Genomic DNA, 12,149 nt, shown 5'->3' on the forward strand with positions numbered 1-12,149 from the left:
CAACTTTCAAGCATTTCTGATAAGCCAGTAAAATGTAAAGTGATAGTGAAAAATCTCATTTTGATCCTAGGCTGTGTGTTTGTTTTCCATTAATTTCCAGGGAAAACACATCTGCTTGTGAAATCAGCAGAAGTGATTCTCTGCGCCAGCAGCCAGGCAGCTCCTCGGGTCTGGTGGAGAGGGGTGCTTTTGATGTTGCCCTCTCTTCTAAAAAAAACGAGGGAAACCGAGCTTCAGGCTTTGCATTTTAGTTCATCTAATGTATGTTTGCAACAGAGACAGGTAAACAAGAGATGCAGATGATTTCTCGCACCTGGATTGGGGTAGCTGTGTGTGACACGCAAAACTTGTCCTGAAGCAGGTGATGATAGCAGGCTGGGTAAAAGGAGACATGGCTTTTTTGTTTTGTTAAACCTGCTTTGCTAAGCACAGGGTTGATGCTATTATTTAAGTTCTGTTGCTATAAGCCACAGATATGCTACGATACATAACCTTGTGATGCTAGATGCTTTGTCCTGTGTTGTTGTGGTCTGCACAGCTTAGACACTGTCTCTCTTCTTTTTTTTTTTTTTTTTTTTTAATGATTCCTAAATCCAGCCTAGAATTAGGTTGGAAATCCTGTGTCTGTGGTTTGAAAAGCAGGTCTCTTTCTCTCAAAGACCCTCCAAAACTTTACCCCAGGTGTGTAGGTTTGATATCTGTTCACCATGCCATGAAAAGGGAAGCAGGAGGGGAAAATTCTGCTGCCTTTTTTTTTTTTTTTTTTTTTTTTTTACCTTACCAGCCTTAAAGATGTACGTGCATAACGTTGAGCTGTAGAAACGGATTTCCAAAGCAGATATGTTCTGACTTTTTAGGGCTAAATAGACCATGAGTTATGTGGTTTATCCTCTCTCCAGTGGCATGATCAAAATTTAAATTACTGCCGCTGTACTGGATCAGTCCCTGCATTAAAGGAATTTGGCCTTAGATGCTGGCCTCCAGCAGAAAGCTGAGATCTGAGTGAGTGTTTCCAGACAGCCGTGTGGCTGGGGTGGCAGGGGCTTCAGCTGGGCGCTCCTGTCCCCTCTGTCCCCCATGGCACATACAGTGGGACATCCGTGCATTCAGTTCAATACCTGACTGAACATTATCCATCTACTTAGAAAGCGTGTGCTGTGTTACTGTTTAAATGTGTTATCTTCCTTTTTGTTATGATTTGACTATTCCTTGATTGCAGCTTACATGTAAAATACCTTCCCACCTTTAAGATAAAGGTTATAACGATTTAACCAACAGGCAGGTACTGCAGGCTTTCTATCAGCAAAGTTGTCTGAGGATATAAATCAGCATATCAGTCCATTAGAGATAGCACTGCTAAAACCATGTGTACTTTATATATTAACACATATTCACAATTACTATTTTCACACACGTATGCGAGAGAACTGCTGCCAGAGCAGAGAGGGAGTGGGGATTTATATTCATTTAAAGTTTTGCTGCTCTCTGTCATCAGTATAAAATGCTTCTCTTTTTTAATAAGTCAGTAACAAATAGGAGCTGACATGATAATGTAATAGTTGCCAGCACTGATGATTAAATGTGACCTGTATGGAGACTGCAGGACTGGAGAAGCTGGTAACAGAGATACCATGGAGACTGTTTTTAAGGCTAAAAATGGTGTTAATCAGGGTATTTCACTTAAGTAAAAATATGTAGCTTACTAATGTAAGTAATCGGTCAAATTACACTCTTCTGAACCTTTCAGATAACTTGTAGTCATTGCAGCTGAGGATTCAAATAGTTTGAATGTTTTGTGGGGAGTTTTGGGACAGGGAGAGTGAGGAAGGACGTGTGCTTGCTCTCACGTTCTTCATGTGAAGTCTGCTTTTTCTTCTTCGGGGTTGTGATCAGATGCCTCATTACGAGGAAGTTACTAATGATCCAGAGGAACAAAACAATCCAATTGCTTGTTCTTGCCAGCCACGCTGCACGGTGGGATGGAGTAGATGATGTATCTATGTCCACAAAGCAGCAAATGCCGCCTGCAGTCGTTTTAGGTGGCTTTTTGTTTGCTCTGAATGATTAACCTACAGCGAGACCTTTCCTGACAGTCCACTCATCATATCTCACCAAACAGCACTGTAAAGAAAAAGGTGTATGGGGCTTCCCCTGTTTGGTTTGTTGTTGTATTTTTACTTTATGAAGACAAATAGTTGGAATGATGCATTTTACGTTGTTCTAAGAAGGTAATAATGTGTTGCTGAGCAGAAAAATGAGCAGCTCTAATGCCTGTGCCTGGCAGTGCAATCAGAGCACATACTTGTGCTTGCTCCTGTAAGTTAAATACAGTTGGCAGGTGCAGTTATTTTTGCCTGTAGGTCCCAGGATCGCTGTAAAGCAGAACCGACAGTTCAGTTACTGCTTAAAGCTGCTGAACCTCAACCGGCTCGCTGGGGTTGTTCGGTGGGAGCTCCTCAGCCCCCCACCCGGTCGCTGCAGGAGCCCGAGACGATGGCTGCGTATGCCGCCCTGCTTCCCCTCCCAGCTGGTGTTTCCTCAGCGCTTCGATACGCTGTTAGAAAGGTATAGCTAACTGAAAAGCAATTTGAGCTGAACGTGGTAGCAGTGGCATCCGCAAAAGTCAAGTCACAGGCATAACTAGTGCCATCCAGAGTACCGCTAAGGAAAAAGGGACTGGGGGTGCTGTAAAAGCAGCGGTGCGGTGGGCTTTCCTTTCCTGCCTGAAGAGAGAGCCCAGCTCCCTGAAATTAATATTGCAAGGCTCCTCCTCAGAGTCTTGTTACAGCCCTTAATGCTGCTGTCTTGAGACTTGCTCAGGCATTGCTTTTAAAGCCTAAATATGAGGGAGACTGATGAAACGGTTTCATCTTTTGCTTCATTAATCTGCATAGTAACAATATAATACTTGATAGCTTGGAAAGAGGCAGTGTAATGCCTCCATAAGCAGCAGCTAGATTTTGGAGTTATTGTTTGTGCCATTAGTGAGGGGTTTAATAGCTTAATCCATCTGGAAAGCAAGTAGATTTATTAGACTGTACAATAAATGGGCTCATAATTACAGCAGCAGTCTCTACTAACTGGTTTTCCTGATATGGCATAAAAGTATAATATACAAGTAATTTCATCTTCAAAGTTTTGTAGTGATATTCTGTACTAGACTTACTAGCAAAACAAAGGCAACTTTAGTCTCTTTGGTGTCTGAGAGCTTTTGCAGTGGCAGGGACTGCCCAGCTGGTCTGAATGCATACGGGCTGAGCAGTTTGCAAAGACACACGGATAAAGCCATCGTTTGCAGTGCAGGACAAGTGAACACCCTCCTAGCATCTTAAAAAAAAAAAAATTTTTTTTCTATCTAGTTTAGATTACAATTACTCTTTGAGCTATACTCGATTTATTTTTTTTTTTTTTAATACAGGCTGATGAATGCTTTTCAAAGTGTGCAGCATATGCAGGAGTTCAGAAAGAAGACGAGTGCTTGTTGTGTAGGACCAACATAAACAGATCCTGTGTTTTCTGTTGACTACATCAACGTGCCGTCTTGAAGTTGTGCATCATACTATGGATGCATAGAAAAGTCGAGGTTGCAGGGGACGTCTGGAGATCATTTAGCCCCACCTCCTGTTGAAAGCAGGGCTTAGACTAGGTTATCCAGGGCCTTGGTGAAGTCTTGAAGCAACTTCTCCACTTCACTGCAACAAAGCATGCTAGTTTTTTCCAATTTTACAATGTTTTTTTCTAATTTTAGATCATAAAACATTCCTGATCGCATGATAGTCGAAGGCCCATGAGTCACTAAAATCCTGCTCTCGTGTGGGGAAATAGTTTGCTCTGACTTGTTTTAACTGCCTTGCGTGCAGAGAAATGTATGTCTGTCCAGAGGGCAGGAGAAGACGGCTGTCCCACAGGGGAGCAGGGTGAGGGCGGGGTGCAGTCACTCCCTGCATGTCTCAAGGCAGCAGCTAAACCTGTTTGAAAACCTTGCCAGTTGTGTAGCTGCACGGATACCAGCACTGAATGCGTCCGATGCTGAAATTAGATGCATATCTCAGTTTCTAAGAAGAAATGATAACATCAGTATCCATAGAAAAGTACTTTGACTTTTTGAGTTAACTATTATGTAGCCACACACTTGGCTGATGCTTAATAATAGATGTGTTGATACAAATACAACTGTATTAGGCTAATTGGACTGGAAAACTGTAGGATAAGCTGCTGGGTACAGCTTCTTCACTTTATATTTTAGATCCTCTCTGTCTAATCATCCACAGATGGAGCCAACACGAGCAGATTGAGGATGCAGGTAAAACATGTTTGAGAAATGCAGAGCTGTTGGGAAGTTAGATGATTCGTAAATATCACATTTTAAGACAAAAGTAAGCTTTGGCAAAGGATCTGAAATTTTGATGTCATTACAATTATCAAAAAGAATTTTCCACAGTTACTGAAAACAATTCCTGAGTTCTTTGTTTTTTTCTATTATATAACATTGTAATGACTAGCCTAAATAGCATTTTGGTGTGTGTAATAAACAGGAAATGGGGGAAAATTCTATCTGAGGCTTGTGTGTAACTGAGTGTAACTTTTAGGTCTGGGTATATATTGAAGTTCTAGTCTTGTTCCTTTCTTTTGTTAAATTGTATGGTGTATCTTTTCTTTAAATATTGAATTTAGTGTATCTCAGATTGGCAGTCGCTGTTCAGGGTTTTTTTTTTTCTCTGTACTAAATAGCTTAGTCTGGCATAGAGACTTCAAAGTAAATAGGTAGCTTATCACTATTCAGCAGAAATCCCTGGTCTTAAGTAAAAATACTGTTTTTCTTCCTAGCGAGCAAACACAGAGCTAGTGCGTTAGACTATTGGGAGACCTCCGGGACTCAGTGGGCAACTTTTGATTATTGTTTAAACGCAGAGAATTTAAATGTGAATACTTTAACTTCATGCCAACCAATGTGTTCTTGGGAAATGTACTTTGCGATGTGGTTTCTTGAGTCCTTACTCGGTTATTTATTCAGGATGACGTCTAGTATTTTTAACCAGCTTAAAACCCTTTTTGTGCTCTTTGCTCATGCTAGTAGGGTGGTTGCAGAACCATGGAAGTCGGGCTCTTGCTGCACGTGATGCATCCTCCGGGGCTTTTAATTTGAGTTAAATGTGAGTCATCTCTGTTGCTTGGAGGATCATTGATCTGGTTTATTAAAAGCTGATCCATGCACTGTGAGAAAAAAAAAAAAAAAAAAAGCACTGAAGTTGCCACAGGCAGCTTGTATCGCACACTTATCTGAAAGCGCAGTTTGTGTCTGTGTCACCCAGGTGAAACGGGCATAATGGTTAAAAATAAAAGCAAGCATGTGGCCAGCAGCAGTATTCGTGTCTGCATTCATCCTGCTGTCACTGTCACCGCAGTGTGTCCAGTAACCTGCACAGATGGGACCTTTGGGAGCTGTGAGAAAGCTTTAAGTAATTCTCACCTCTAGCCTGGGTAACATGCATCAGCCCTTACGCAAACTGTTGTGTCCATTGTCAGCACGTACCACTCTTTAATAGTCTGTCTTTTTAACTCTGAATGTCAGGGAGACTTGAAAAACACCTGAGGATGTGTTTTTTTTTGGAAGGGCTCTGGGCAGCAGGACCATGTCGCGGCTTTGGCATCCTCCTCCCAGCAGAGCCTTCCCGTTCCACTTGAAATATGTTCAGGTTGTGCAAACACAGACCCTGCGAGGACCGGTGCAAGCATGAGGGAGAAAACGCTGTCGCCAGGCGGATGGGCAGCAGCAGCGCTGCAGTCTCCCCCCTCTGCAGAAACTAAATCCCGCTTTCTGAAACAAGATCAGGATGGTAAGTCCGAGGATTGCTGCAGGTTAGCCTCTTCCACGCCAGTTGGTTTAAAATGAATTCACCACATCGCGTTGATTAAGACTGGGAAAGCAGAAGTGCTTTTCGGAGTGCACCCTCCCGGGAGGCACAGACAGTGCTTCCCGTCCTGGGCAGCTGCATCTTCCCACCTAGAAAACACCCCAAGGTCTTCCTGTGCTGGAGAGTATTGCTTACAAGCACAACTGTACGCAAAAAGACTGCGGCGTTGCCTGCTCCATTTACAAATGGCCTAAATCGATGGTTCTATCCAAGAGAGGAGCCTCCCGTGTTTGTCCTGGGCTTTGAAGCTGAGCAATGACGAGTGAAGCACCAGGAAGGTTCCCATGCCGAGTACACAGAAACCAGGCAATAGCCTGGACTTCAGAGAAATTCTTACTTTTAATATATTCAACACAGTTTTGCAGATCAAAAAACCCCTGTCTTGTAAGGGACTTCCTGAGAGAGAGAGAGAGACATATATATTTTTAGAATGCGAATAATTTGGTTTCATGTAAGAACTGAGTACCAGAACTGAATCTGTCATTCTTGGATACACAGCTGGGACTGTGGATTCCTAATTCACAGCACGGAATACCAAGATTTGTCCTCTTTCCAGGCATCATTAATAAAGCAGCGGTATCAAGACTTTATTTTTATTTAACCTGCTTGTTCTTTACATTAAAAACAGTGTCTCAAAACCTTGTCTTGACACCTCACTTGAATTGGCAAAATAAGTTTCTCTAATTGCGCCCCTGTTTTGGGATACATTTGAAGCTACTTGTTCGCTCTGTAAGAAATGCTATTTCATTGCATTTTAATTAGCTTTTATATAATGATTTGTACAGCAACTATGTAAGCGTAAACAGTGTAAAACTAAACAAGTATTAATTTATAGATTATTTGTGTTGTTGCTGTAGGCCAGTGCCAGGTGTCAGTCCCAGCTGTAAATGACAGCAGTGCATTGCTCTGCTGCAGCCATTTCTGTAGCCCAGTAATTCAGCATAGGAATTAAAGGAATTTTAGCCAGAATTCTCAGAAATATTTGCCTTTTAAAACCCGTAGCTCCAGTATTATTTGAGGGATAAGGATCAACTTTCATGATAACAGCCTACACCTTAAAATTTAGGTGGGAGATGTTTTGGTGAACAGCCTTAGAGAGGCTAGGTGTGTCATCCAGCAAAATGAGGAGAAAACAAACATGGATCTTGTAGATATATTACTTCATAACTTAAAACTACTTTTCTGTGTTGTACTCCTTAAATCTTTTAAGTATGGTATGATGAAATCCTGTTTATAAGAGCAGCAAGGGAATAAACCAATTTAACAGTCCCTTTGTGGGTTTAAATTACCTCTTTTTACTGTTGAAATTCTGAATTCTCTTTTTCTGCAGTTGAATAAAAATCCATCTATCCATTTAACATGTAATAAGCCTCTCACATATTTCTAGATTTTTTCAGTGACTGGCGACACTTAATGTGATGGTTTTCTGAAAATACTCCACTTTTCTTTCCGAGTCCTCTTCAGTTCATTTATAGTTCATAAAAACTAAATATTTCAGCAGCGTTTCCAGGAAGCTGCAGATGTAGCTGGACCCAACCTGCAGCGTCTCCTGCTCTTCCCTGGAGCTGCAAGGTGAGCATAGGAAACGCTTTGTACCGCTCCAAATTCTCTACTGTCCAAGGCAGCAGAACCAAAATAAAATAAAAGCTGTGTATAATGGCATAGCCAGGACGTTTTCACAGCTATGGAGCCTGTTTAAAACCATGGTATAATGGGCATGGAGTAATAGGGATGTAAAAAGTGTGGTGATGGTGTTTCTCCTTCTCTCCCCATCCCTTGGTAATCCAGATGGCTTAATTAATTTTGAGTTTTATAGGTAGGGGTGAAGTGTGTCAGAAATGTCATTCCGTATTTAAAAGTGAATTATCCCTTTGTGTAAAAAGAGGAGAGCATATTTGTTGAGGTCATTCTGAAAGCATCATCACTAGAAATTATCTGCTGATGCAGAAAATTGGATTTATTCTTATGTTAGCATTTCCATAAAAACACAATTATATATAAATTTATGTTCTCTAAAAGCTTGTAGTAAACTGGGCTTTCAGAAAATAAGACACTTATCTTTTAAAGTCCAGTTTTAAATGACCAGATGGTGCTTACAGTATGGAAGCATAAAACTGGTGAGAGATAATTGATTATTTCCATTTAAAGAGGGGGGGATGGAACTCGAGGTGAAACTCCTTTTAATTGCTGTATGGTTAACTCCTGCTGATCAGCAGAATCTCCGCAATATCTGCAGCTGTTTCTGGACAACCTTGTTGAAATCACCAGTGGTCAGGTCCGGCACCACTGGACCATCCTGGCACGCCTGGGGCTGCACGAGTCCCCCAGCTCAGCTGCTGAGCGGCCCCCGGGGATGTCAGATGGGGCTGGAATTAAGCAACGGGTTTAAAACTTAACTCAGAGGCTCTGATGCCGTGGCTTACTAGGGAGGTGAAATTAAACTTCTGTTTAATAGGGATTTTATGAAGTGTATCTTAAATATTCCTGCGCATTTGAAAAATGCACATCATTTGTTTGAAGGACTTCATTCCTCAGCAAAACTAGGGTCTTCTGAGCGAACGTGTTTAAATCACTTCAACTTCTGGATTTATTTTCATGCTGTTCAGCCTTGCTCCCTCTTGGGGCTGTAATGGTGGTGTTGGAGCATGCTTCATGCAGCAGGAGGTTTATCTTGCAGGAAGAAAATAATAAAAGAAAATCCCGAGAGAGGGTTTACATAGTTTCTGCCTTCTCCTGGGGGACCAGGACACGTGAGCCCCTGAGCGTGTCTGTGGAGGTCCTGTCCTTTCCCAGTCCCTCCTTCACTTCTTCTGGAGGCTCCTGCCTTTGGGGCTGCTATCACCGTCCCTGCTGGGGCTCTGGCTGTAAAGACCTCTATTACCAGCCTGCTTGTTCCTCCTCATACACATTATTGTTTTAAAAGTGCATTTGAGGGGCAGTAACATCAAGAATCAATCCAGCCTTGAGCATTGAGTTTCTTCTCAGAAAATGTTTATAGGTTGTGCTTTAAAAAAAAAAAAAGGGGGGGGGGGGCAAAAATAGCCATCCCTTTTTATGTAGGTATCTGTGAACTACAAATATTTCTGGGCTTCAGGTTTTGATTATAAGGCTGTTTTGTTGGAAATCCCTCTTTCATGGTGCTGGGTAGGTGGCGGTTAAATTCTGCTGCAGATTTCTCTTCCCCTTGTGCGCTGAGGCCGGTGAGAGTTTGTTCGCTGATTCCCGGTGGCTGCTGAGCATCTCATCAACATCACGCTTTTTATTTAGAAGCGGTTGCCCCGTGATTGCTGCTGTTTCGTTGCATCCTTTGCATTTGGTGAAACAATCTGTTATCGCAGCAGGGAGTTGAATTGTGACTTGGTACGTTTGATCTTGTTGCTTGCGGAAAGCTGGAAAAACCCATATTGTCTTCCAGGTGCCCCCGCCTGTCCCCTTCCCACCAAGCACCATCACGGTGCGCACGTGGCGATGCTGCTGCTGGACGGGCTCCACCGGGACTCTGAACTAGCAGAACCGACATCTCCGGCTGTAAGCACCACATCTTAAAACCCTCTCCCCTCTCTGTTTTGCAGGTATGGTGTGAATATGCGTTGCTTGGCAGCTCGGGTCAACTACAAGACTTTGATCGTCATCTGCGCCCTCTTCACCCTGGTGATGGTGCTGCTCTGGAACCGATGCTCCTCCGACAGAGCCGGCCCGTTTCCCCGCAGCCTCGCTGATCCCGAACGCCGAGCCGCTGCTGCAGCCTCCGAGAGTGACCTGGCCCGGCAGCAGAGCGAGGAGGCATCGCCCCAGGAGCAGCAGAAAGCCCCCCCCGTCGCAGGAGGCTTCAATGGCAACAAAGCCCCAGGGCTGAAGTATGAGGAGATTGACTGTCTGATCAATGATGAGCACACCGTTAAAGGGAGGAGGGAAGGCAACGAGGTCTTCCTGCCGTTCAGCTGGGTAGAGAAATACTTTGAGGTTTATGGGAAAATTGCTCAGTACGATGGTTATGACAGGTTTGAATTCTCTCATAGCTACTCCAAAGTATACACACAGCGAGCACCTTACCACCCCGACGGGGTCTTCATGTCCTTCGAGGGCTACAACGTAGAGGTTCGAGACAGAGTGAAGTGCATAAGTGGTGTTGAAGGTTTGTGTTAAGTATTTTTTTTTTCAATAGTTGAAACGCTTCTTAAAATTTGCTGTCATCATTTGAGATGCAAAGTGATCTTAATTTTGTCATGATACTGTTGATAAAACCCACTTACTCTGAGAAATCATGCACAGTCTCTGCTTTGTACTAGGTTTACCAGTTCCCATCCTTCGTCTCTGGTTTTAGTGGTTGCAGCAAACTCTGGATGTGGCGGGACACTTCTCTTACAGTGCTGCTGTCAGGTTTTGGCATTGTTGTTGACGCTTGTCATCTCTGTCAGGGAGCCAAAATTATTTTTAAATAGAAAATTAAATAAAAAAGCCTGGCCCTGCTGCCTGAGGAGGCTCCTGCTTCCCTGCGGGCACAGATACAGCCCCACGGTCTGAGCCAAACAGCACTGCCAACACCTGTGGAACAGCCTGGCCGCTCACGGGCAGCTTAATAGTGGATATTTGTCTTCAGGTTTAACAATATCCTGTCTCCTTGCATTGCCGGGGCAGTGCTGGAGATACAGCAGTCAAAACCTTCGCTGCTGGGCTGCTCCAGAGCAACTGGGCAAGGTTTTGCTCAGCAGCGTGGGATTTGTTCTTGCTAAAGCTCGTCCTGTGCACGGGTCCAGGTAAATCGGTGCCACCGCGCGGCTGTACCCAGGGCAGGCAGGGCATCGCCTCGCCTTGTCCTGCGAAAGGTGCTGCTGCCCGCAGCAAGGCGAGGAGGTTTCGGAGAACTGCTGAAGGGTCAAAAAGCTCTCTAGCCACTGAAGCGTCCCTGGATAAAATTAATATACAGTAAAACCTTTCCAGTTTGCACTTTTGCTAAACCGTGCTATCGGTAATTAGGACGCAAGGTCTTCCCTCGTCTCGACAAAGATTTGATGGCAGAAAATTCTTGTCAGGTTTCATATTAAAAAATCAATGACTTTATAAAACTATTATGGAATGTGACACTGTGACCCCTCATAAATTAAAGACCAACTTTCACTTAAGGAATAAAATACATTCATTTTCATGCACCTCAGTGATGGGTGATGCTCTGCTGTGTTGATATGAGCTCTTCCCATGATATGGTTATTGCAGAAGGCTGGCATGTCTTGCAATTAATTTCTCTGTAAAGGATTCACGTAAACAAATGCCTAGAGTGTGTCAGTTGAGTTTTTTGTAACGTTGCTCTCACATTTTGGTTATTTTTTTTTTTAAACTCTCATCCTTGTTATATCTGCCAAGGAAGGGAAGCAGGGCTCTGAAACTCGGGGCTTTCCCAAAGGTGCAAACGCATCTCGGTAACTACACATCCACTATGTGTGAACATTGCCCTGCTCAGGGTTTACAGCCACTGTGAGAGGCTGAGGAAATAGCTTTCCTTTCTAATTGCTGTGGTCATTGCTGGTTAAATAGTGTTTGTGAATATGAATAATAGCCATGGGTGCTGCTTTTGTTGTTGGGCTTGGACCTAGGTCTTGGAGCCCCACCAGTTTTTGTATGATATGTGGAGGATGTGCAAGATGCCCCTTTGCCCTTTGCAACTGGACTCCACAATTCTTGTGATGTTTTCCAGCAAAAAGCTGAAATTCAGTAAGAGCTAATTGAGAACCAGGATGGATTCTGCAGGCTATTGTTGTGTGTAGCTGCTCTCTACTTAAGCCTCAAGAGACCAGCGAGTTTAACACTTGACAATGTGATTATTTATCTATAAACCTTGCTTTTTTTGCAGCATTTAAGAGCTATCATTGTGAAACGTGGTGCCAGAGCCTGGGTTTTGTAAAGACAATAGAGTTACTGACATCCAGCAAGCAGGTCGGAGTTGTAGTTTGTTGGGAAGGGGTTTTAATATTAAAACACGTTCTCAGACAGTTTTAGGCTCTTGCCTTGCATCATTCTAGCCCTAGAGATTCTGATATTGCTGCATGACGGAAAAAAACTCATGTTATATTTTCACCTTCTCCCTTTCTGCAAGGTTAATGTGTTGTTATGTCCTGTGACCTGGAGAATTTAATCTTGTCATCTTGTATAAATTTCAAGTAAAGCTTTCATAGCAGATTTCTTTTTTTGCGTCTTTCAGTCTCAATGAATGCACCCTTAACTGAAAATGCTTTGCAT

The 12,149-nt window shown here is 43.2% G+C and overlaps 1 protein-coding gene across 7 annotated transcripts in view; it reads left to right on the top strand.

Annotated features, from left to right (window-relative positions):
• GLCE (glucuronic acid epimerase) overlaps nt 1-12,149 on the top strand; it is a 54,989-nt gene that overhangs the window by 34,393 nt on the left and 8,447 nt on the right. For 6 of the 7 annotated variants that reach the window (XM_049812249.1, XM_049812248.1, XM_049812255.1 and 3 more), the window contains one exon: nt 9,488-10,050. In XM_049812249.1, coding sequence (XP_049668206.1) covers nt 9,501-10,050 — 550 coding nt within the window. In that variant the 5' untranslated portion in view covers nt 9,488-9,500. Of the gene's footprint in view, nt 1-5,585; nt 5,838-9,487; nt 10,051-12,149 lie in introns of those variants that run through there. The other variant, XM_049812251.1, reaches the window with a different exon arrangement.

This window comes from Accipiter gentilis, chromosome 10, assembly GCF_929443795.1.
Source record: "Accipiter gentilis chromosome 10, bAccGen1.1, whole genome shotgun sequence".
NCBI lineage: Eukaryota > Metazoa > Chordata > Aves > Accipitriformes > Accipitridae > Astur > Astur gentilis.